The sequence below is a fragment of the Loxodonta africana genome, chromosome 18 (assembly GCF_030014295.1).
Source record: "Loxodonta africana isolate mLoxAfr1 chromosome 18, mLoxAfr1.hap2, whole genome shotgun sequence".
NCBI classification, from domain to species: Eukaryota; Metazoa; Chordata; class Mammalia; order Proboscidea; family Elephantidae; genus Loxodonta; species Loxodonta africana.
Window position 1 is genome coordinate 30,034,369 of NC_087359.1, and position 24,319 is coordinate 30,058,687.

General features: G+C 36.0%; 1 protein-coding gene across 1 annotated transcript in view; it reads right to left on the minus strand.

Annotated features, from left to right (window-relative positions):
• EFCAB13 (EF-hand calcium binding domain 13) overlaps positions 1 to 24,319 on the minus strand; it is a 110,591-nt gene that overhangs the window by 80,913 nt on the left and 5,359 nt on the right. The window contains exons 3-7 of the mRNA XM_064270967.1: positions 20,842 to 20,932; positions 17,454 to 17,581; positions 16,577 to 16,659; positions 15,208 to 15,351; positions 1,349 to 1,492 (exon numbers count right to left, since the gene is read on the minus strand). Coding sequence (XP_064127037.1) covers positions 1,349 to 1,492; positions 15,208 to 15,351; positions 16,577 to 16,659; positions 17,454 to 17,581; positions 20,842 to 20,932 — 590 coding nt within the window. The remainder of the gene's footprint in view (positions 1 to 1,348; positions 1,493 to 15,207; positions 15,352 to 16,576; positions 16,660 to 17,453; positions 17,582 to 20,841; positions 20,933 to 24,319) is intronic.

The following is a 24,319-nucleotide window of genomic DNA, read 5'->3' on the forward strand; positions in this document are numbered from 1 at the left end:
CATGAGGCAAAAAGCAAGATATTACAGTGGTTTTACGTAAGATTTCTGTTGCTCCTGGTAGAGTGCCCTAAGGACTATTTAATAGTATGGTTTGAGATTAGTCTTTAAAATCTCTGTTTTACAGACATCTATCTTCATTCCCCAGTACATTCCTCTGCTCATGTTTACTACCCCAGAGTCTACCATAAATCATCATCTAGTAGAATGACATGTAGCCTGGTTCTATCTCCAGGCTACATTTCAACAAGAAAAGGCCCATTACTATGAAGCCAGCACTAACAAATGACAAAAAACAGTGGGAGCCCACTGGAAAAGATGCCATGTCTGGTTATTTTTCCGTCACATTTACACAAACTGTCCCCTCGGTCTACAATGTCTTTCTCATTCTTCACTACCACCTTCAAAAACTTAATCCCCCCTACTAGTCCTTGAAGGGAGCCCTGCTGGCACAGTAGTTCAGAGCTACAGCTGCTAACCAAAAGGTCAGTAGTTCAAATCCACCAGCTGCTCCTTGGAAATCTTACGGGGCAGGTCTACCCTGTCCTATAGGGTTGCTATGAGTGAGAATTGACTCTATGGCAATGCATTAGGTTATTTTAGTTTGATCCTTGAAGATTTAGTTCAACATTACCTCCTCTGATAATCCTTCCCTAGTGACTCTAATATGCACTAGCAGTGTATTATTATAATATAGTTACTTACCACACATCATAATTTTAAGTTTACTCAACTCTTTCCCACCTTAGAATGTCAGATCCTTCAGAAAAAGGAGTGTGTTTTATTCATTTTTGTCACCTAATTCCAAACACAGTGGATATTAAGTGATTGACTATCTGACTCATTAAATGAATGAATCAATCAATCAATCAATTAATCACTCCATTATGATAGGACATTCCTTGGTCTCATTTAAGCATCTATTACTCACAAAACACTGAATATATTTACAACATATAAAGAAATCAACAATTTGCAGAGAGTAACTCAATAGCATAAGAAAATTTTCTAATCAGAGCTACATAATAAAATTGAGAATTCAAGAAAGTTTAGGTCTCCTAATTTGTGCAGCCAGTGTTCTACATCACCACTAAGACAAGCAGTAGCTTCTAGAAAAGAGAGATAAGGCAAAAAAGAAATATATATTTTTTCTTACACTTTAACCAAAATTACCAAAAAATAACAATTTTAGACATTTCTCGTTTCATTTTTCTATACTCTCTCTTACCAGTAAGCAGTGCTGATGGCAAAAGGTGGGAATCAAGAGGGACAAGGAGAAGAAACAAACAATCACAAAATTGATATCCAAAAAAGATATACATACACACACATATCAATTCAAATTACTCACTGTCAACAAAGGTATAGTTTATCATCTCTTGAACAGTCTCAGGGTCTACAAAGATATTCATACTACTTAAAACTGGAGCTAATTCATCAGCTGCAACTTGACCATGTTTTATTCTACAGAATATCTTCAAGGCATCCTGGAATGCTGCAAAACCATTTAACAAAGAAATAATTCTAACATGAGAATCAACAGCTTATCTTGGAGAACGAGCTGATTTTGTGTCAATAACATACTAGGGGAGAAAAAACTAACATAGGCATAGCATATTCTAAAAATTTACTTCCAGTTAGGCATTTGCCCAAATTCTGGCTATATTTCTAGTAGAAAAACTGATTTTTGTTATTATTACCACTAATATTATTTTACTAATAAAAATGTTATTACACGCCATCAAGTCAGTTCTGACTCATAGTAACTCTATAGAACAGAACAGAACTGCCCCATAGGGTTTCCAAGGAGCAGCTGGTGGATTCAAACTGCTGATCTTTTGGTTAGCAGTGATAGTTCTTAGCCACTGTAACACCACGGTTCCACTAACAAAAATAGCTGATGTTTATTGAGCACTGACTACGTGCCAGGCACATAGTATGGGTTATCTCATTCAATCATCATGTAAATCTTTGGTTAGGAATGCCAAGGAGGCAAAGAAGAACCAGGAGAAACCAGATATCACAGGAGTAAAACAAAATACCAAGTAGGAAGTAAGGAATCAAAAGAGAAAAAGCAAGCCAAGCATCATATCTGTATTGTTCATTGCTGCATATGGTAGGTATTTAATAATATTTACAACATAAATTAATAAATATTGAATGGCTTTTCTTGCCTCTTGTTTAATGAGGGATATGAAGACTATTATATTCATATATCCTTAATTCTAAGAAAACACAGTCTAAAAGTATATAATCCCAAGGGCTGAGCATAGGTACTTTACCTTGCTTAATGGAGAAACGAGGAAATTCTAAACTCTGGTCATGGACACTAGAGGTCTTCTCAAAGGTTTGGAACCACTATTTCCGTCATTAACATGAATATTTTTTCCAAGCACTTTCTTTACAATTTATATGTAATGCTAACTCAAAATTACTAGGAGACCCACAAGCATCAGCAATTTTTAGAGAGAAATACAGATTTCAGACACAGTGAAGAAACTACCGTTAAGGGTAGAGAACAAAAGAGATGTGAGACATCAACAGGAAGAAAAAAAAAAACATGAACAAGGGCATGGAAATAAGAATGAAATTGGCATGTATAAAGATTTATGACTAACTGGAGCATGGGGTTCTTGCTTGGGAAAGATCCTATGAAGAAGAGAGGAGCAGTGAGCAAAACTATGAAGAGGTGAGAAAGACAAGTGTAAGAGTTTGGATTAGGTTCATCTGTTAGTAAGAAAAGCATCTAAATTCTTGGGCAGGAGAGCAACATGACAAAAATAGCGTTTTAAGAAAATTAGTCTAGCAGTTGTATGCAGAGAAAAGTGGGAATTCAAGATAGAAAACTAGGATGGTATGGCAGTGATTCAGGTTTTTAAAAGCCTTTTATGAGACAACTCCTGTCTAATTTTTCTCAACCTAACTACTGGGGAAAAACAGAGTTAAGAAACACAAATTCATATACCCACTCCATCCAAAAATCAGTTACTATCACAATTATTCTCTTGTATACTTTTGAAGAATAGTCTTTTTACCTGGATCCTGAGAGACCAAATAAGAAACATCATTCAAAGCCTTAAGGAAATTTGAAAAATCCACCAGTCCGTTACCTGTAAGAACAGTTGAGAAACAGAAGGAAAAAAAAAAAAAAAAAAACTACATCAGCATACTTATCATCAGAAACTCACTAAGAACGTAAGATAAAAATCCAAACTAAAAATACAAATAGAATTAACTGATGGCATTACAATCCCATAGTCTATACACAAGAGCAGTCAACATAAACATTAAATATGAAATATAAAAAGAAAATGTAAATTAAAACCATGATGAGAAACCATGACACATCTATTAGAATGACTACAGTTTAAAAAGGCTGACCACATCAAGGGTTTGCAAGGATGTGTAGCAACCCAAACTCTCATATATTGTTGGTGGGAATGACCCAACCATTCTACTACTAGGTATTTACCCAAGAGAAATGAAAGCATATGACCACACAAAGACAGCCACATGAATGTTTACACCAGCTTTACTTATAATAGTCAAAAACCTGAAACAACCCAAATGTCCACCAATTAATGAATGGATAAACAAATTGTAGTATATCATATAACGAAATAATATTCAACAATAAAAAGAGATGACCTATTGATAAATACAAAAAATTGATGAATCTCACCATAATTAAGCTGTAAAAAAAAAAAGCAGACAAAAAACTAGTACATACCACATGATTTCGTTTCTGTAAAATTCTAGAAATGCAAATTAATCTAAAGTGACAGAAAGCAGACCGATGTTTGCCTGGGGATAGAGATGGAGCAGGTATGGAAAGGGAGAGAGGGCATGAAGAAACTTGGAGTGATGAACACGGTCACTATCTTGATTGTGATAATGGTTTCATAGTTGTCTTAGTCATCTAGTACTGTTATAGCAGGAATACCACGAGTGACTGGCTTTAACAAACAGAAATTTATTCTCTCACAGAATCATGTATGATGTCCTTGATGTCATTCCTCAGCTTGTCCGGTATTCGGTCATTACAGTTCAATTCATCTGTCAGTTTGTTGTACTGTGGGGGCCTGCGTGTTGCTGTGATGCTGGAAGCTATGCCACTGGTATTCAAATACCAGCAGGGTCACCCATGGTGGACAGGTTTCAGCTGAGCTTCCAGACCAAGACAGACTAGGAAGAAGGACCCGGCAGTCTATTTCTGAAAAGAATTAGCCAGTGAAAACCATATGATAGCAGCAGAACATTGTCTGAGATAATGCTGGAAGATGAGCCCCTCAGGTTGGAAGGCACTCAGAAGATGACTGGGGAAGAGCTGTCTCCTCAAAGTAGAGTAAACCTTAATGATGTGGATAGAGTCAAGCTTTTGGGACCTTCATTTGCTGACGTGGAACAATGCAAAATGAGAAGAAACAGTTGAAAACATCCATCAATAATCAGAACCTGAAATGTATGAAGTATGAATCTAAGAAAATTGAAGTTGTCAAAAATGAAATGCATAAACATCAATATCCTAGGCATTAGTGAGCTGAAATGGACTGGCATTGGCCATTTTGAGTCAGATAATCATATGGTCTTCTATACCAGGAATGACAACTTGAAGAGGAATGACACTGCATTCATTACCAAAAAGAACATTTCAAGAGCTACCCTGAAGCACGATGCTGTCAGTGATAGGATAATATCCTTACACCTACAAGGAAGACCAGTTAATATGACTATTATTCAAATTTACGCACCAACCACTAGGCCAAACATTAAGAAATTCAAGATTTTTACCAACTTCTGCAGTCTGAAATTGATCCAATATGCAATCAGGATGCACTGATAATTACTTGTGATTGAAATGCAAAAGTTGGAAACAAAGTAGAAGGATCAGTAGTTGGAAAATATGGCCTTGATGATAGAAATGATGCTGGAGATTGCATGAAAGAATTTTGCAAGACCAAGGACTTCTTCATTGCAAGTACCTTTTCACCAACATAAACGGCGACTATACACATGGACCTCAACAGATGGAATATACGGGAATCAAATCAACTATATCTGTGGAAAGAGATGATGGAAAAGCTCAATATCATCAGTCAGAAAAAGACCAGGGGCTGACTGAGGAACAGACCATCGATTGTTCATATGCAAGTTCAAGTTGAAACTGAAGAAAATTAGAACAAGTCCACAAGAGCCAAAGTATGACCTTAAGTATATCCCACCTGAATTTAGAGATCATCTCAAGAATAGATCTGACGCACTGATGGCAAGCCTCGCTCCACCAGTAAGTGCTCGGAAGCTCCCTACTCCACCAGAAAGCCTCCTGTGTATAGGCACTCAGCTGTCTTGCCCCGTGGGTCGGCTCCAGGGCTTTCCTGTTCTGGTCTCCTGGTTCTGCTGTTGCAATTTCTCTGATGCTGCTGTTTGATGCTGCTTCTTGAAATCTGCACCATCTCCAGTGTAACAGCTCCCTTCACTTCCTTCTGACCCTTCATCAGAATTGTCTTTGACATCCATAATTGCACCAAGAGCCTCTTCAAGGCAATATAGGCTTTTACTATTAGGCACTTTAAAACTCTTCCAGCCTGTATCTATTCACAGTTTCAAAACTGCTTCCACATTTTAGGTATCTGTTAGAGCAGCAACCCACTCCTGGTACCAAATTCTGTTTCAGTCATCTGTGCTGCTATAACAGACACACCACAAGTGAATGGCTTTAACAAACAGAAAGTTATTCTCTCACTGTCCAGGAGGCTAGAATTCCAAATTCAGCTCCAGGGGAAGGCTTTCTCTTTCTGTCAGCTCTAGGGGAAGGTCCTTGTCATCAATCTTCCCCTGCTCTAGGAGCTTCTCAGCGCAGAGACCCCAGGTCCAAAGGACACAGAATCCTGGCTCTACTTTCTTGGTGGTATGAGATCCCCATGTCTGTCTGCTGAAGACCCAACCTAATCTTGCAGATTGAATCCTGCCTCATTAACATAACCACCACTAATCCTGACTCATTAACATCACAGAGTAGGATTTACAACACATAGGAAAATCACATCAGATGACAAAATGGTGAACAATTATTCAATACTGGGAATCATGACCTAACCAGGTTGACACATATTTTGGGGGGGACACAATAAAATCCATGATGACAGGTTTAAATATATATCAAAATTTATCAAATTGTACACTTTAAATAGGTGCAGTTTATTATATGTCAATTATGCCAATAAAACTGTAAAAACATACAAAAAGTTTTTAAAAACCAGGACATTAGAAAACTAAATATTTTGCTCCCATTTTTTTTGACAAAAACTCTTGAAAAGGCAGTAATTCAAGGTTCTGATTCTGATGAGGATGGCAATTTTAACAGCCATAAATGTCTTTCAAAATTTTTGCAAAATTAATTAATTAATGTCAATATGAAGTGATGAGTCATGAAATAGGAAGATTATTTCTTCATCAAAGTAGAAAACCAGCTGTCAGAGGTACACTGTGGTTGCACATAATAACAAGATTTTTCTTCAAATGAAAGCTTTGCTCTTAAAAAAAAAAAAAAAACTTGCCACCATTCTGAAGATGTCACAGACCTATGAAATTTCTAAATGGAGCTTACAAAATACAACTCTTCTTTGATTCATCAGTGTGCAAAAGTTAGGCTGCACTGGGAGATACCAGTAATTTCATCCACTTTTATGCTGAAGAGAAATGGCATAGCTTAAAAATAGAAATTATTTGATGGTGTCATTTTACTAGTAACAGCATGATCATCAAAAAGCAGGAACTGACTTGACTAGTAGATACTAATAGTTTCATCTAGTTGCATGAAGAGAAATAGCAGACCTACTACTTTTTCTAATACATCCTTTAAAAACATTTTTAAAAAAAAGGTATCTGGAGTGGATAAAACATTTTCTAGAAACTCAACCTCAATTTTCTTACTCTAATCCAAGCCACAAATTAGGTCATTCATTTTCAGGGCACATAAACAAGGATTCTCTAATCATGTGTGTGGCCTGCATGCTTGGTAAACAATCTTGTAAAATGCTTCAAGACTGGCCACGTGTTCAAGAAAATCCAAGTCTGGAAAAACTTCTGCCTTTAAAAATCAGGGATTTTTTTTACAGAAAAGATCCACGCTTTGTGACGTCTTCTCAAGATAGTTAAGAAGGAACTTCATTGTTATGCCTATGTTAGCAAGAAGCGCCTTAAAAAGCACTTTAGCTTTTGCAATCCACTATTACTCAGAGAGGAAACCCTGGTGGCATAGTGATTAAGTGCTACGGCTGCTAACCAAAGGGTCGGCAGTTCAAATCTGCCAGGTGCTCCTTGGAAACTCTAATGGGCAGTTCTACTCTGTCCCGTAGGGTCGACTATGAGTCAGAATCAACTTGACAGCACTGGGTTTGGTTTTTGGTTTTATATTCAGAGATTAAAGCAAAGCCAAAGAATTCACAAGCTTTGATGTACTTTTTCTCTGACATTTTCAACTTAAGCTAGGATAATTTAGACAATAACAGATGTCTGTAGTCATAATTGCATGGTGGTCTTAATTCCTGTCAATAGCAAACTATGTAATTAGGCATAAAATACTGACAAAATGATGTGCACCTAGCCTGACTCTATAAAAAACTTAGTAATCCACTCCCTCCTATACTCTTTTTTTTTTTGGGGGGGGGAGGGTAAACAATACTTTAATACAGAATTTAACATATATCACTTTCCCATCTGCAATTTTCAGAGTTATAAGAAAGAAATCAAAGAAAAAAATACACTGAGGAAAAAAATACCTAAAAACCATCCATGGATTAACTAAAGGCAATAATCTGTAATCAATACAAGTTTAGAACCTCTATTTTTAAAAGGCACTCATAGTCATTGCTTTGGGACTATAAGTGCAAAAAATGGTGTTTTTTTGTTTGCTTGCTTGCTTGCTTTTTGGGGGGTTTTTTTTGTTGTTGTGGGGGAGGGAGAGAAAGTTTGATATGTCCATATCCTATAACAGCATTTTTATTTCTCAAAATTTATTCTGTAGAAATACTTGAACATATATCCAAGAACTGAGGTACAAGGAGGTTCTTTGTAGCACTATTTGTAGTAACAAAAATTTTAGAGGCAGCTTCACCATTAATAAATTCGAGACTGGTTAAAAATCATTACACACACACACACACACACACACACAGGTCACGAAGGATAACCAAATTATTAACAGTGTTTACCACAAGGGATTATAGGAAAAGGCTGGGGAGGACAATTTTTATTTTTTAACATATAACCTTCTGTGAGCTAAAAACACTAAATAAATAAAAAGAAAAAACCTCTATACAAATAAATGGCAGGACACAACTACGTAAGTTATTTAACTTTTCCTTGTACTTACATTTATTGCCCAGATGTTCGATGCAGTGTTACATTATTTCCATTGCAAAAATTAAGGAACAAAAGGGTAAATATGTGTCATCTAAAATTGGTGCTTTCTTCACCTTTCTATCCCTCAGTTACTCCCACAGCAAATTCAGATGATTAGAACTGAATTTCTAAAGTTCTAAATCTGAATTTCTAATAACAATATTATTCTTTAAAAGCCTTAAAAAGTTCATATTCTTTCACCTATCAATTTCAATTTTAGTTATCTATATTAACTTGTCTGATGAGAGAACAGCATTGTTCATAAAAGCAAAAATATTAGAAATAACCTATATGTCCATCAACAGAAAATTTATTTTAAAAACAAATCTGTTTCAGAGAATAACTCACAGCAATTGAAAATGGCAGCATAGATACATATTTATTTACATGAAAATTTGTCTATACCCAGTGCCGTCGAGTCCATTCTGACTCACAGCAACACTATAGGACAGAGTAGAACTGCCCCATAGAGTTTCCAAGGAGCGCCTGGTGGATTTGAACTGCCGACCCTTTGGTTAGTAGCCATAGCACTTAACCACTATGCCACCAGGGTTTCCAAGTTGTCTATAGTACAAGGTAATAGAAAAAGGCAATAAAACTGCATGCATGTCTGTAAAAATCATGTATTCATATGTGTGTATACACCACAGTTACACACACGCAAACATATATTCTTAGAAAAAGCCTAGAAAGACATATACCAAAATACCAACAGTTGGCTCTGGGTAGAGAGATTACAGGTGATTTTGACTCTCCTTTAGATTCTTCTGTGCCTTTAAGAAATGAATTTATTTCTACTTTAGAAAAAATATTTAATATAAATTTCCAAAAAGTTGCATGTCAAAAACAAATTAACATAATAGGTAACTAAACACGTAAAAAAAAATAGGGTTGTGCTTTGAGCTTCTTAAAAGTTAGGTCCATATTTATTTATCTTTATATCATCAGAAAGCTATCACATACTAGATGCTCAAAAAATGTTGGGGTGACCTGGTGAGTAGATGAATGAATGCCTGCATATTCCTGCAATTTGCCAGTTACTATCAGATTGTTTAGCAACATTCTGTTTGTGGTCCATCTTGACTTCTAGAATTTTCTCTTCTATGATTTTTTTTATGATTATAAATCCACATCTTAGTTTTTAGCAGTTTGATGTCTTCAACCTCAGAGTACTACTTTGCGTTTAGGTGTACTAAATTTATTTTAATTTCTGACTATTCCTTCCACTTACATATGTCATTTCTATTCTAAACTTGGCTCTCCTTAACAAGCCAGGTCCTTCTTCCTAGTCTGTCTTAGTCTGGAAGCTCAACTGAAACCTGTCCGCCATGGGTGACCCTGCTGGTATCTGAATACCAGTGGCATAGCTTCCAGCATTACAGCAACATGCAAGCCCCCACGGTACAACAAACTAACAGACACGTGGAGACAATCATATGGTCTACTATGCCAGCAATGAGAAATTGAGAAGAGGAAAGGCATTGCATTCATCGTCAAAAAGAACATTTCAAGATCTATCCTGAAATACAACGCTGTCTGTGGTAGGATAATATCCATATGCCTACAAGGAAGACAAGTTAATATGACTATTATTCAAATTTATGCTCGAAAGATGAAGAAATTGAAGATTTTTACCAACTTCTACAGTCTGAAATTGATTCAACGTGCCATCAGGACGCATTGATAATTACTGGTGATTGGAATGCAAAAGTTGGAAACAAAGGAGAAGGATCAGCAGTTGGAAAATATAGCCTTGGTGATGGAAACGATGCCAGAGATGGAATGATAGAATTTTGCAAGACTAACGTCTTCTTCAATGCAAATACTTTTCACCAACATAAACGGCAACTATACACGTGGACCTCACCAGATAGAATAGACAAGAATCAAATGGACTGTATCTGTGGAAAGAGCTGATGGAGAAGCTCAATATCATCAGTCAGAACAAGGTCAGGAGCTGACTGTGGAACAGGCTATCAATTGCTTATATGTAAGTTCAAGCTGAAATTGAAGAAAATTAGAACAAGTCCACCAGGGCCAAAGTATGACCTTGAGTATATCCCACCTGAATTTAGACACCATCTCAAGAATAGATTTGACACGCTGAACACTAATGACCAAAGATTAGACGAGTTGTGGAAGGACATCATACATGAAGAAAGCAAGAGGTCATTAAAAGCACAGGAAGAAAGAAAAGACAAAAATGGATGTCAGAAAAGACTCTGAAACTTGCTCTTGTATGTTGAGCAGCTAAAGCAAAAGGAAGAAATGATGAAGTAAAAGAGCTGAACAGAAGATTTCAAAGGGCAGCTCAAGAAGACAAAGTATTATAATGACATGTGCAAAGAGTTGGAGATAGAAAACCAAAAGGGAAGAGCACACTCGGCATTTCTCAAACTGAACGAACTGAAGAAAAAATTCAAGCCTCAAGTTGCAATGGTGAAGGATTCTATGGGGAAAATATCAAATGAGGCAGGAAGCATCAAAAGATGGAAGGAATACACAGAGTCATTATACCAAAAAGAATTGGTCAGCCTTCAACCATTTCAAGAGGTAGCATATGATCTGGAACAGATGATACTGAAGGAAGAAGTCCAAGCTGCTCTGAAGGCATTGGCGAAGAACAAGTCTCCAGGAACTGACGGAATATCAATGGAGATCTTTCAACCAATGGATGCAACACTGGAAGTGCTCACCAGTCTATGCCAAGAAATACAGAAAACAGCTTCCGGGCCAACTGATTGGAAGAGATCCATATGTATGCCTATTCCTGAGAAAGGTGATCCAACTGAATGTAGAAATTATCGAACAATATCATTAATATTACATGCATGCAAAATTCTGAAGATCATTCATAAACAGCTGTAGTAAAATATCAACAGGGAACTGCCAGAAATTCAGGCAGGTTTCAGAAGAGGACGTGGAACCAGGGATATCACTGTTGATGTCAGATGGATCCTGGCTGAAAGCAGAGAATACCAAAACGATGTTTACCTGTGTTTTATTGACTATGCAAAGGCATTCAACTGTGTGAATCATAACAAATTATGGATAACATTGTGAAGAATGGGAATTCCAGAACACTTAATTGTGCTCATGAGGAACCTGTACATAGATCAAGAGGCAGTTGTTTGGACAGAATAAGGGGATACTGAGTGGTTTAAAGTCAGGAAGGTGTGTGTCAGGGTTGTATTCTTTCACCATACCTATTCAGTCTGTATGCTGAGCAAATAATCCGAGAAGCTGGACTATATGAAGAAAAAAGGGCATCAAGAGTGGAGGATTACTCATTAACAACCTGTGTTATACAAATGACACAACCTTGCTTGCTGAAAGTGAAGAGGACTTGAAGCACTTACTGATGAAGATCAAAGACCACAGCCTTCAGTATGGATTACACCTCAACATAAAGAAAACTAAAATCCTCACAACTGGACCAAAAAGCAGCATTATGATAAATAGAGAAAATATTGAAGTTGTCAACAATTTCATTTTACTGGGATCCACAATCAACACCCATGGAAGCAGCAGTCAAGAAATCAAAAGACACGTTTCATTGCGCAAATCTGCTGCAAAGGATCTCTTTAAAGTTTTGAATGCAAAGATGTCACCTTGAAAACTAAGGTGAGCCTGACCCAAGCCATGGTATTTTCAATCACATTATATGCATGTGAAAGCTGGACAATGAATAAGGAACACTGAAGAAGAATTGACGCCTTTGAATTTTGGTATTGGTGAAGAATATTAGACTGCCAAAAGAATGAACAAATCTGTCTTGGAAGAAGTACAACCAGAATGCTCCTTAGAAGCAAGGATGGCAAGATTGCATCTTACATACTTTGGACACATTGTCAGGAGGGATCAGTCCCTGGAGAAGGACACGATGCTTAGTAAAGTACAGGGTCAGCAGAAAAGAGGAAGGCCCTCAAGGAGATGAATTGACATAGTGGCCGCAACAATGGGCTCAAGCATAACAACGATTGAGCATGGCGAAGGACTGGGCAGAGTTTCGTTCTGTGGTACATAGGGTCACTATGAATCGGAACCGACTTGAGGGCACCTAACAACAACAACCATATTTTTATATGATTGGCTACATGTGTTTTCTTTTCTGTGAAATATTTGTTCAGTCTCTTGCCCATTTTTCTATTCCATTGTTTGTTATTGATTTGTATTTTTACATTTGACATTTTTGAAACTAGTCCTTTGTCAGCTGTGTGAAATGGAAATATCTCCTCCAAGTTTGTAACTTGTCTTTTCACTTTAAGGTGTCTTCTGATGAACAAAATTTCTTAATTTTAATACATCAAACATTTTTTTGCTTTGCTTACGAAATCTTCTCTACTCCATAATATCATTTCACATTCATGTAATTAGCAAAAACTAAAATACTGAAAATACCAAATGGAAAGTTGATCCACAGGATACCTTATTTAGGTGTCTTCCTGGTGACTGTGTAAAGTCATGTAACTTCTCTAGAAAACAGTATGACATTAATTCACATACCTCTAGTTCTACGGTGGGTACATACCCAAGAGAAACTCTGTACATGTATATCAAGATAAACATGGTAAACATTCACTGTAGCTAAAACCTGGAAAACCCAGGTGCTCATCAGTGAGGGTGTAGATGGGTAAACTGTGACATTCACACATGATCATATTATACAAACAATTAAGTAAACTAAAGCTCTTGTTTTTGTTACCTGCCCTCACGTCAGTTCCGACTCATAGCAACCCTATGTACAACAGAATGCAACACTGCCCGGTCCTGCACCATGCCCACAATCACTGTTATGCTTGAGCCCACTGTTGCAGCCACTGTTTCAATCCATCTCATTGAGGGTCTTCCTCTTTTTCACTGACCCTGTACTTTACCAGGCATGATGTCCTTCTCCAGGGACTGATCCCTCCTTACAACATGGCCAAAATATGTAAGATGCAGTCTCGCCATCCTTGCTTCTATGGAGCATACTGGTTGTACTTCTTCCAAGACAGATTTGTTCATTTGTTTGGCAGTCCACGGTATATTCAATATTCTTCACCAACGCCACAATTCAAAGGCATCACTTCTTCTTCGGTCTTCCTTATTCACTGTCCAGCTTTCACACGCATATGACGCAACTGAAAATACCATGGCTTGGATCAGGAAACTAAAGCAGCATGCAACAATATGAATAAGTTTTAGCCATATAATATTAAGTGAAAAAGTCCCAAAATTATTAAATACATCATGACGAGCTTTTTAATAAAGCTAGAGACAATTAAAATTTTTTAAATACTTTGTGTTGTTGGGAGCCGTCAAGTTGATTTTGACTCATGGCGACCCTATGTACAACAGAATGAAACGCTACCCCGCCTTGCGCCATCCTCACAATCGATGCTATGCTTGAGTGTATTGTTGCAACCTCTGTGTCAATCTATGTCTTTGGGGCTCTTCTTCTTTTTCACTGATCCTCTACTTTACCAAGCATGATGTCCTTCTCCAGGGACTGGTCCATCCTGAAAACATGCCCAAAGTATATGAGACGAAGTCTCACCACCCTTGCTTCTAAGCAGCATTCTGGCTGTACTTCTTCTAAGATAGATTTGTTCTTTCTTCTGGCAGTCCATGGTATATTCAACAGTCTTCGCCAACACCACAATTCAAAGGCATCAATTCTTCCATCTTCCTTATTCATTGTCCAGTTTTCACACGCATGTGAGGCGACTGAAAACACCATGGCTTGGGTCAGGCACACCTCAGTTCTTAAAGTGACATCTCTGCTTTTTAACACTTTAAAGAAGTCTTTTGCAGCAGATTTGCCCAATGTAATGCATCATTTGATTTCCTGACTGCTGCTTCCATGGGTGTTGATTGTGGATCCAAGTAAGAAGAAAATTTTAAAAACTTCAATATTTTCTTTATTTATCATGATGCTGTTTATTGGTCCAGTTATGAGGATTTTTGTTTTCTTTATGTTGAGGTGTAATCCAGTCTGAAGTCTGTAGTCTTTGTATACTTTACAAAAATATAAATCTACACAAAAATCTATATAAAAAGGTAAGCATGAACCCTGAAAACATTATGCTGAGTAAGATAAGTCAGATACAAAAGGACAAATAGTGTATCATCCCAGTTATATGAAATATTTAGAATAGGCAAATGCATAGAGATGAAAGTTTATTAGTGGTGCCCAGGGACCAGGGAGAGGGGAGAATGAGGTGTTACTGCTGAAGGTGTACCAAGTTGCTGTTTGGAGTGATGAAAACCTTTCAGGAATAGACAGTGGTGACGGTAGCACAACCCTGTGAATTTAATTAGTGTCACTGAACTGTATACTTCAAAATCATTAAAATGGCAAACTTTCTGTTATATATTTTTTACTACAATAAAACTTTTTAAAAAGATAATGATGAGCACAAGATTCAGAATACTGCTTACCTCAGATTGGGGGAGGCAGTAAAATAGTCTGTTTGGGGGACTTTACAGTTAGATATGTTACTGTCAAGATCCTAGTTTTTACTTTGGGTGGTGGATTCAAGATATTTTCTACATTATTAAACTAACATTAGATAACTAAATAAAATTAGGCCATGCATCGACCAATGATGAGAGTATGTCATAACCCAATTCAATAGTCAATCGATCCAATTCTGTGCACCTGAGGCCCAATTTTTAATGTCCTTATTGTAAATGTAGCCCCCCAAAATACGTTTTTATAATAGATTTTTAAAACTTAGCATTTATATATTTGTAATTTGACAAACATACAACTTATATCCATGCTCACAGACCCTTAGACTAATAATGAAAACAAGAACTTACCATCAATATAAATAGTCTTCAGTGCCTGTCGCATTTCTGAATCATTTATTGAAATCTTCAAGGTGCACAGGATCATTGGCAGATCATTCACATAAATCTTACCATTTTGAATTTTACTAAAAAGTTTACAGGCTTTCTGAAGTGCTAAATATGTATAACAAAACATACAGTTAATTAATTCAGAGGAATGATTATACTTTTACCACCTCCCGGGGTGGAAAAAAAAATAAACAATAATAACTAAAAGAAGAAATGGGACTAAATCTTTGCTTTCTATATTTGGCATTTTAAAACTGATCCTCATGACTTATTTAGGTATGTCTGCAGCCAGTAAACTCTCAGTCTACCACAATTTTCTAAGGAACTCTCAGAAACTGTCAGAAAAGTCATACAGGGCTCACATAGGCAACGGCTTCTACAGCTCTCCCTGGGAATATTAAATCCTCCCTCTGTGTTCCTGTAGCAGTTACTATGTATCTCAGTCAAAGTGCTTGGTATTGTGATTGTTTGCACGTCAACAGTCAGTATCCTTCACTAAACTGTCAGCTTTTAGGTGGCAAGATTTTTCATTCTTCTATTTTCAGTACCTAATTCAAAATAGATTCCCAAAATGTTTGTGGAATTGAGTTCAATTTTTACTCTAAAAAAAGGCAATAGATGACAGTGTTAAATACAAAGAAAGACTTAAAAATAGGTAATAGTGACTTCAATAATAGGAGCTTTAGCAGAGTGATGGAGATGAAAGCCAAATTTCAGTGAAATGGGAAGTAAATAATGAAAACAACTCTTTTAAGAAGCTTCCCTGGGAAACATAGAGTACAAAATTGATAAAACATAGTCCCTGAGGAAGTAGAAGAAACTATGACCCAAATGACAAGTGGCAGGATTAGTCTGGTGAAAGGGAACCTCTTCCATTGAGAAGAGGGAAAGATCATCAGAAAGTTTCCGCCCAACAGCCTTAATTTGAAGGAGAGGCCCAAGATATGACAGAGGTCGGTGTCAAAAAGGAGTGAAAGGTGGTGTCAGCTTTAATATTTAGGTACCAGAGACTAAACTTCAATGAAATCAGTGACTTACTAATTTATTCATAGTATGTAAATATCCTGACATCCCCCCCCCCCACAAAAAATATATATATTTGGACTGGAATAAGTATATCTAAAATATTTTTTGCCTATTTTACCAATACAGTACAAGGTATTTACAGATTAAACTATTACCTTATGCTTCCTCACAGCCTACAGCATTTGCCATATCATGTAGTATTAGCTGATACCATAAGCCATTAAGAGTACAGCAAGAGACACTGACCACTGACAAGAGTCTTAATCAGAAAATCTATTCAAGAAATTCTAGAACTTCTTATTACCATTTAGCTCTTGTGAGTATAAGCGTCCGCAGGGTACTTCATCATATAGTGTCTGGTAGAGGTTAGAAAGTGTTTCCTTTTTCCTGTCAAAAAACAACCACAATAGAAAGCAGCAAAGAAAATATACAAAATTCCATTTCAAAGTATTAGCAAATCAAGCTCTCGATAGTCTCATATTCTTCAAGTCTCTTACTCCAGAGGGTCTTTCTTGAAAAAAATCTAGAAACCTCTTAAAGAATCATTATACCAAGCTCTAACCTAACCATTTTTCTGATATGAATTTGCTTTTTGAAATTAAATTACACTCCAACGTTCCCATCTTGTTTCCTTTAGACTGTATTTCTCCATGGACCAGAATTTACCCTAGTCAGTAAGTAGTGTCCACGGCCCACTCTATCCTTTGGTTGTTATACAATTTTTCCTACTTTCAACTCAATTTTTAAAGAAAGTTATTGTAATAAAGCAAACAAGAATATCTGTAAACAGCGAAAGAATTCCAGATTCTATTGCCTCTCAGTAAAAAGGTCTCAAAGAGATGATTATCTGATATCCTACATGTAAATAACTGAAATTATAAAATGTTAATGTTGGAAGAAATCTTAGGAGTCCATCTAGTAAAAGCTTCTGGTAGTACAGATGTGGAAACTAAAGCTTAGAGATATACAGTGAATTATACATGAGCCTACAGCTAGTATGTGAGGTCAAGCAGGACTCCAATCAGCGCTCTTATCTCTACACCACCCTTATTAAGAGGACAGTCGCTTCGTTTGCACAAACTATTTGGCATTCTTTATATGGAAGAGATAAATGATTCTAGAAAGAAAAACCCTAAGTCTGAAGCCAACATTCAAGGAACAAAATACAATGATTTAAATACCCAGTAGTTGAAGATTTTCTTATGGGTGATGAAGTCCCGTGACCTCTGTACTGATTCGGCAACTTACATAAAGAGTTTTCTTTCTTAGTTATCTTCTCCTTTGATAGCTTCACAGAGGAAGAGATAATCTAGAGCAAATGCAACAATGTATTTATTCAGTGCCTGAGATCACACTGGTAATCTAGAAACCTCTTAAAAAATAATTAGTTATATTGGGCTCTAACTATTCTTCTGACGCAAAATTGCTTTTTGAAATTATATTTTACATACACTAAAATTTTAAATAAATTATACAATATTCTTCTGCAAAGCAATGTTTTTCTTAAGTATGCCACTAATCATCTCCTAATTAATATTTAGTTGACTATAGTCACGAATCTTACGAAGCAGAGAAAACCTATGGTATAGTGTGAACGAGATAACTCAACCACCAGCCTCTAGGGTATATACACAGGCCTTGACTATCTATGCAAATTAATGTGGAGAAACAGTACAGTTACTCAAATGATACAAGCAATTTTTCTTAAATTATCCTTATGATTAAGTAACCCATTTAATATTACATGTATAAATGCCATTCAAAGAGACAGTTATGCAGATAAAAAAAATATCACTTTAAAAAACGAGAACTCTAGTTGTAGGTGTCCTCAATTTTACATGGAACCTAGAGCCCTGAGTTTTAAAGAACATGCAGAGTATGGAGACAAGACTCTAGGATCGCACAAGGTGGGGAATTGGTACTGAGATTCCACATAAAGCCAAAATCTTCAAAAGGCACTGTTTCCAGCAAGAGTAGGCAAGGAAAAAAACTTATCTTCTAACAGAAAGAGTATGGAGAATAACAACTGTCTCTGTCTCAGCTCAAGATAGGAAAAAAGCAAGGAACAAAACACCCAAGAACACAAGTTACTATAAGTGAGAATCAGAAAAACAACTAATGGAAGATTTAGATCCACCAAGAACTTCATCTATTTGACTTATAGATATAAATCTTGAAACATGAGCTAAGAACATGACATTAAAAAAAAAACCAGCGCCGTCGAGTCGATTCTGACTCATAGCGACCCTATAGGACAGAGAAGAACTGCCCCATAGAGTTTCCAAGGAGCGCCTGGCGAATTCGAACTGCCAACCCTTTGGTTAGCAGCCATAGCACTTAACCACTACGCCACCAGGACTTCCAGAACATGACATAGGCACATTTAAAGAAGAACCCAATAAAACTTCTAGATGTAGAAGGCAGGAGGGAACAGGAAAGCTGGTTATATGGAACCTAAGGTTGAGAAGGGAGAGTGTTGACATGTCATAGGGTGGTTAACCAACGTCATAAAACAATATGTGTACTAACTGTTTAGTGAGAAACTAGTTTCTTCTGTAAACCTTCATCTAAAGTACAATAAAAAAAAATTTTTAAACTAGATGTAAAAAATATAATTTCTGAAATTAAAACCTCAAAGGACAGACTAACAGAATATTAGATTCAGCTGACAAAAGAATAAGTGAACTGGAGAAAAGATGGAGAGAAACACTCAGAACAAAATACAGAAAAATATAAAGCAATGTAAAGAACAATAGAGTTCATCTATGATAAGGTCAAATATATGTCTAATAGAAGATTCAGAAGGACAGAATAAAGAAATTAAAGGAAACATTCTAAAAGATATTGCATAAAAATTTTTCAGAATTGATGGAAAGCATGCATTCTCAATTCAGGAAGCACAACAAATACAAAGACAGAGGAAAACAAATATATACCTATGTATAAATAATTTTTTTTTATTTATATCATAGTGAGAATAGCAGGAAGAATGGTGGTATGATGGTTAAAGTTGTGTGTCAACTTGGCTGGGCCATGATTCTCAGTGGTTTGGCAGTTATGATGCAGTTTGGCAGTTATGTAAGGATGTAGTCATCCTCCACTTTGTGATCTGATGTAATCATCTCCATGATGTGATCTGATGTGATCAGCCAATGAGTTGCAAGAAGAGTTTCCTCAGGAGTGTGGCCTACATCCAATATATATGGACATTCTCGCAAAGCTCACTGGCTTTTGCTCTGGATCATGCATACAGCTTGTCATCATCTGACCTCCAGTTCTTGGGACTTGAGCCAGCAACCTGCCATATTGCCTGCCAATATTGGGATTCATCAGCCTCCACAGCCTGTCAGCCAGTGGCCTGCCATTTGACCTGCTGATCTTGGGTTCATCAGCCCCTGCAGCTATGTGAATCAGGAGAAGCCTCCAGAATGACACCTGACGAAGGGACTTGGCACTTGCCAACCTCTACAACCGTGTGAGCTATTTCCTTTGAGATAATTCTCTCTTTCTCTAAATATATATATATTTACACACACATATATATATACATATATACATCATTCTTTCTAGAAAACCCAGCCCTAAGATAGGTGGTCACCCAAAAAGATATTAAAAAAAAAAAAAAGATATACCCATGTCTTAATCCCTGGAACCTGTGAAAGTGACCTTATTTGGAAAAAGAGTCCTTACCCACGTAATCAAGTTAAATACATTGAGAGGACATCATCCTGGAGTTAGGGCAGATCCTAAATCCAATGACAGGTGTCTTCATAAGAAAAACTTAGAGGGAGATGTGAGACACAGACTCATATGAAGACCCGTGTGAATACAAAGGCAGAAATTGTAGTTATGCTGCCACAAACCAAGGAACGCTGGGTGCCAACAGAAGCTGGAAGAAACAAGAACGCATTCTCCCGTAAAGCTTTCAGAGAGTGTGTGGCTCTACCAACGCCTTGATTTCGGACTTCTGGCCTCCAAAACTGTGAGAGAATTAATTTGTGTTGTTTCAGCCATTGAGTTTATGGTAATTTGTTATCGTAACCATAGGAAACTAATACAGGGAAATTACAGAACACCAATGTCAAAGAGAATATATTAAACAATTAGAAAACAGAAAAGACATTAACACTAAAACTACAGAACATAATTTAATCTTTGATAATTCTGAAATATCTTCATGAGTTGAAAGTTTCTTAGAGTTATTGTTAAAGCAGAAGAAACCCTAACAGAAAACACAATAATAAAATAATTGGTTTAGTGGAGATAAGAGGAAAAAAATTCATATTCTTCTAAAAGGATTCCCTGTTCTGTGCCAGAAGAAAAGGAGAATGAAACAGAGATGAAATATTTAAGATTGTACATTTTAATAACTGGACTAAAATGTAATGTTTGAGGGCTAAGGACACCACTTGAAGGTGAATGAAATATTTCCGTGTTTGCACAAGAAGACTGACGTAATTGATCTCACTGAATTATACAAGTGAAAATGTGGAATTGCCAAATATCTATATGTTTACAACAATAAAAATAAAATAAAAAATTTTTAAAGAAATATTTCCAATTCTTTACCTCAGTCCTTTTACTATGCAGTTGTAAACTTTTCTTTCTCCTGGTTTTGTCAGAGTATTTTTCTTCACATAGGAATACTGATGTTTCATACCTAAATTGCACAGAAAATTGGAATAACTCCTGAATTGCTTTTTTCCTTGCTTTTTCTTCTTTTTAGCTTTTGATTGTGGAAATTTTCAAACATATGCAAAAATACAGAGAATATGATGATTCTGCCATGTACCCATCACCTAGCTTCAATAATTATCAACTCATGCGCAATCCTGTTTCATCCATACCTGTATCCTTGCTCCCATCCCTTATTATTTTAAAGCAAATCCCAGTGTCATATCATTTCACCTAATACTTTAGTATGCATCTCTACAAAATGTTTTTTCTTTTAAAAAGCATACATACAGTACCATTATGACACCAAAAAAATTAACAATAATTCCTTAACATCATCAAATATCCAGTTAATTTTCAAATTTCCAAATGTCTCATAAATGTCATGAATTTTTTTTTTTTTGACACTTTGCATCAGGATCCAATAAGGTCCCCACATTATGGTTGGTTAAGACACCTTTGTTTTTCATTTTTATTTTATTTCACACCTACAAAAAGTTACAAGAATTATACAAAGCATTCCCATGTGCCCTTCATCCAGATTCCCTAAATGTCAACATCACGCCACATTTATCATTTTATCTCTTTCTATATTATTTTTCTGAAACCTAGTTGTATCTATTATGCCCCTGTACACCTAAATTTTCCTTTTGTGTGACCCACAGTATACAACTACAGTGTATCAAAATTAGGAAAGTAAAATTACTCAATATTAATCTGTAATCTACAAACCAAATTCAAATATCACCAATTGTCCCAATGATTTTTTTAATAGTTTTTAATCTTATTGTGGTAAAATATATATAATAAAAAGTTTGCCTTTGTAACTGTTTTAAGTGGACAATTCAGCGACATTAACTGCATTCATGTTATTGTACAACCATCGCCACTATCTACTGAGCAAAAATTTCCCATTCCCCACCTTAGCCCCTGGTAGCTCTAATCTTTTTTCTGTCTCTATGCGTTTGCCTATTCCAGATATTTCATATAAGTAGAATCATACAATATTTATCCTTTTGCATCTGGTTTATTTCACTTAGCATAACGTTTTCAAGGTTTATCCTTGTTGTAACATGTACCAAAACTTCATTCCTTTTCATAGCTGAATAATAATCCCTTGTATGGATACATTAAAAATAATAAAAATAATAATCCCTTGTATGGATACATTACATTTTGTTTATTAATCTACTGATAGACACTTGGGTTCTTTCTACTTTTTGACTACTGTTAATAATGCTGCTATGAACATTCACATACAAGTATCTATTTGAGTCTCTGTTTTCAAGTCTTTTGTAAAAATACCAAGAAGTGGAACTGCTGCATCGTGTGCTAATTCTATGATCAACATTCTGAAGAGCCATAAAACTATTTTCCACAGTGGCTGTACCATTTTACATTTCTACCATCAACGTACAAGTGTTCCAATTTCTCCACATTCTTAACAACACTTGTTATTTTTCTTTTTCTTTTTTTTATTATAGCCACCCTAGTGGGTGTAAAGAGTCCCTGGATGGTGCAACTGGTTAATGCACTCAGCAGCTAACTGAAAGGTGGTTGGAGTCCACTCAAAGGTGCCTTGGAAGGAAGGCCTAGTAATCTACTTTCAAAAAATCAGCCATTAAAAACCCTGTGGAGCACAGCTCTATGCTGACACACACGGGACCACCATGAGTCAGGGTCAACTGGATGGCAATTGGTTTGGAGTGGGTATGAAGTGGTATCTCATTGTGGTTTTGATTTGCATTCCCCAAATAACAACTGAAGCTCAGCATCTTTTCATGTGCTATTGGTCATTTGTATATTTTCACCGAAGAAATATCTATTGAAATCCTTTGCCCAATTTTTAATTGGGTTGTTTGTCTTTTTGTTGTTGAGTTGTAAAGTTCTTTATTCTGGAGAGTAAATCCTTACCAGATATATAATTTGCAAATATTTTCTCTCATTCTGGGTTGTGCTTTCACTCTCAATAAGGTCCTTTGATGTAGAAATTTTTTAATTTTGATGAAGTCCAATTTATTATTTTTTTTCTTTTGTTGCTTGTATTTTTGGTGCCATACTTAGGAAAGAATTCCTAAATCCAAAGTCATATAGTTTTTCCCCTATGTTTCTTCCACAAATTTTATAGTTTCAACTCTTATTTTTACATTGTTGATCCATTTTGAAATAATTTGTATATATGTGTGAGATAGGGGTCCAACTTCATTCTTCTGCATGTCAATGTTTAGTTTCCCCAGCATCATTTGGTGAAGAGACTATTCCTTGTCCAAAATAAACTGGTATATATGTGAGGATTTTTTTCTGGGCTCTCAATTCTATTCCTTTAGACTATGTATCTATTCTATGCCAATACCCACTGTTTGATTACTTTAGCTTTGTAGTAAGTTTTGACATTGGGAAATGTGTTCCTTCGACTTTGTTCTTTTCCAAGCTTGTTTTAGCTATCTGGCATCCCTTGCAATCCCATATGAATTTTGGATGGGCTTTTCCATTTCTGCAAATAACATCATTGGGATTTTAATACTGATTGCATTGAATCTGTATATGTCTTTGGATAGTATTGTCATCATAACAATATTAAATCTTGCAATTCATGAACATAGGATGCCTTTCCACTTATTTAAGTCTTCATAAATTTCTTTCAGCAATGTTTTGTAGTTTTCAGTGTATATGTCTTAAATAAATTTATTCCTAAGTCCTTTATCCCTTTAGGTGATGTTATAAGTGTAATTGTTTTGTCTTTTTCAATTGTTCATTACTAGTGCATAGAAATGCAATTGCTTTTTGTGTACTGATTTTGTATACTGAAATTTTGATTATTTTAATTTTTAGCTCAAATAGTTTGGGGGGTAGTTATTTACAGTATTCTATATATAAATTCAATGCAATGTCCATTAAAATTCTAACAGCCTTCTTCACAGAAATGGAAAAGCCAATCCTCAATTGCAAAGTTGGCCCCAAATAGCCAAAGCAATCTTGAAAAAGGACACAGTAGGAGGACTCACACTTCCTTACCTCAAAACATAATTATAAAACCATAGTAATAAAAACAGTCTGGTACTGGTATAATTATAGATATACTGGCTGATGGAATATAATTAAGAGTCCAGAATTAGGCACAAACATCTTCAACAAGGATGCTAAAACCATCAAATGGGGGAAGAATAGCCTCTTTAATAAATGGTGCTAGGACAACTGGATTTCCACATGAAAAAAAATGAAGATATCTCATACCATATACAAAAACTAACTCAAAATGGATCAAAGGCCTAAATGTATGTCTTAAAACTCTTAGAGAAAAAAAGGGTAATGCTTCAGGGCCTAGTCTTCTGCAATGGATTCTTAGACATGACACCAAAAGTATAAGCAACAA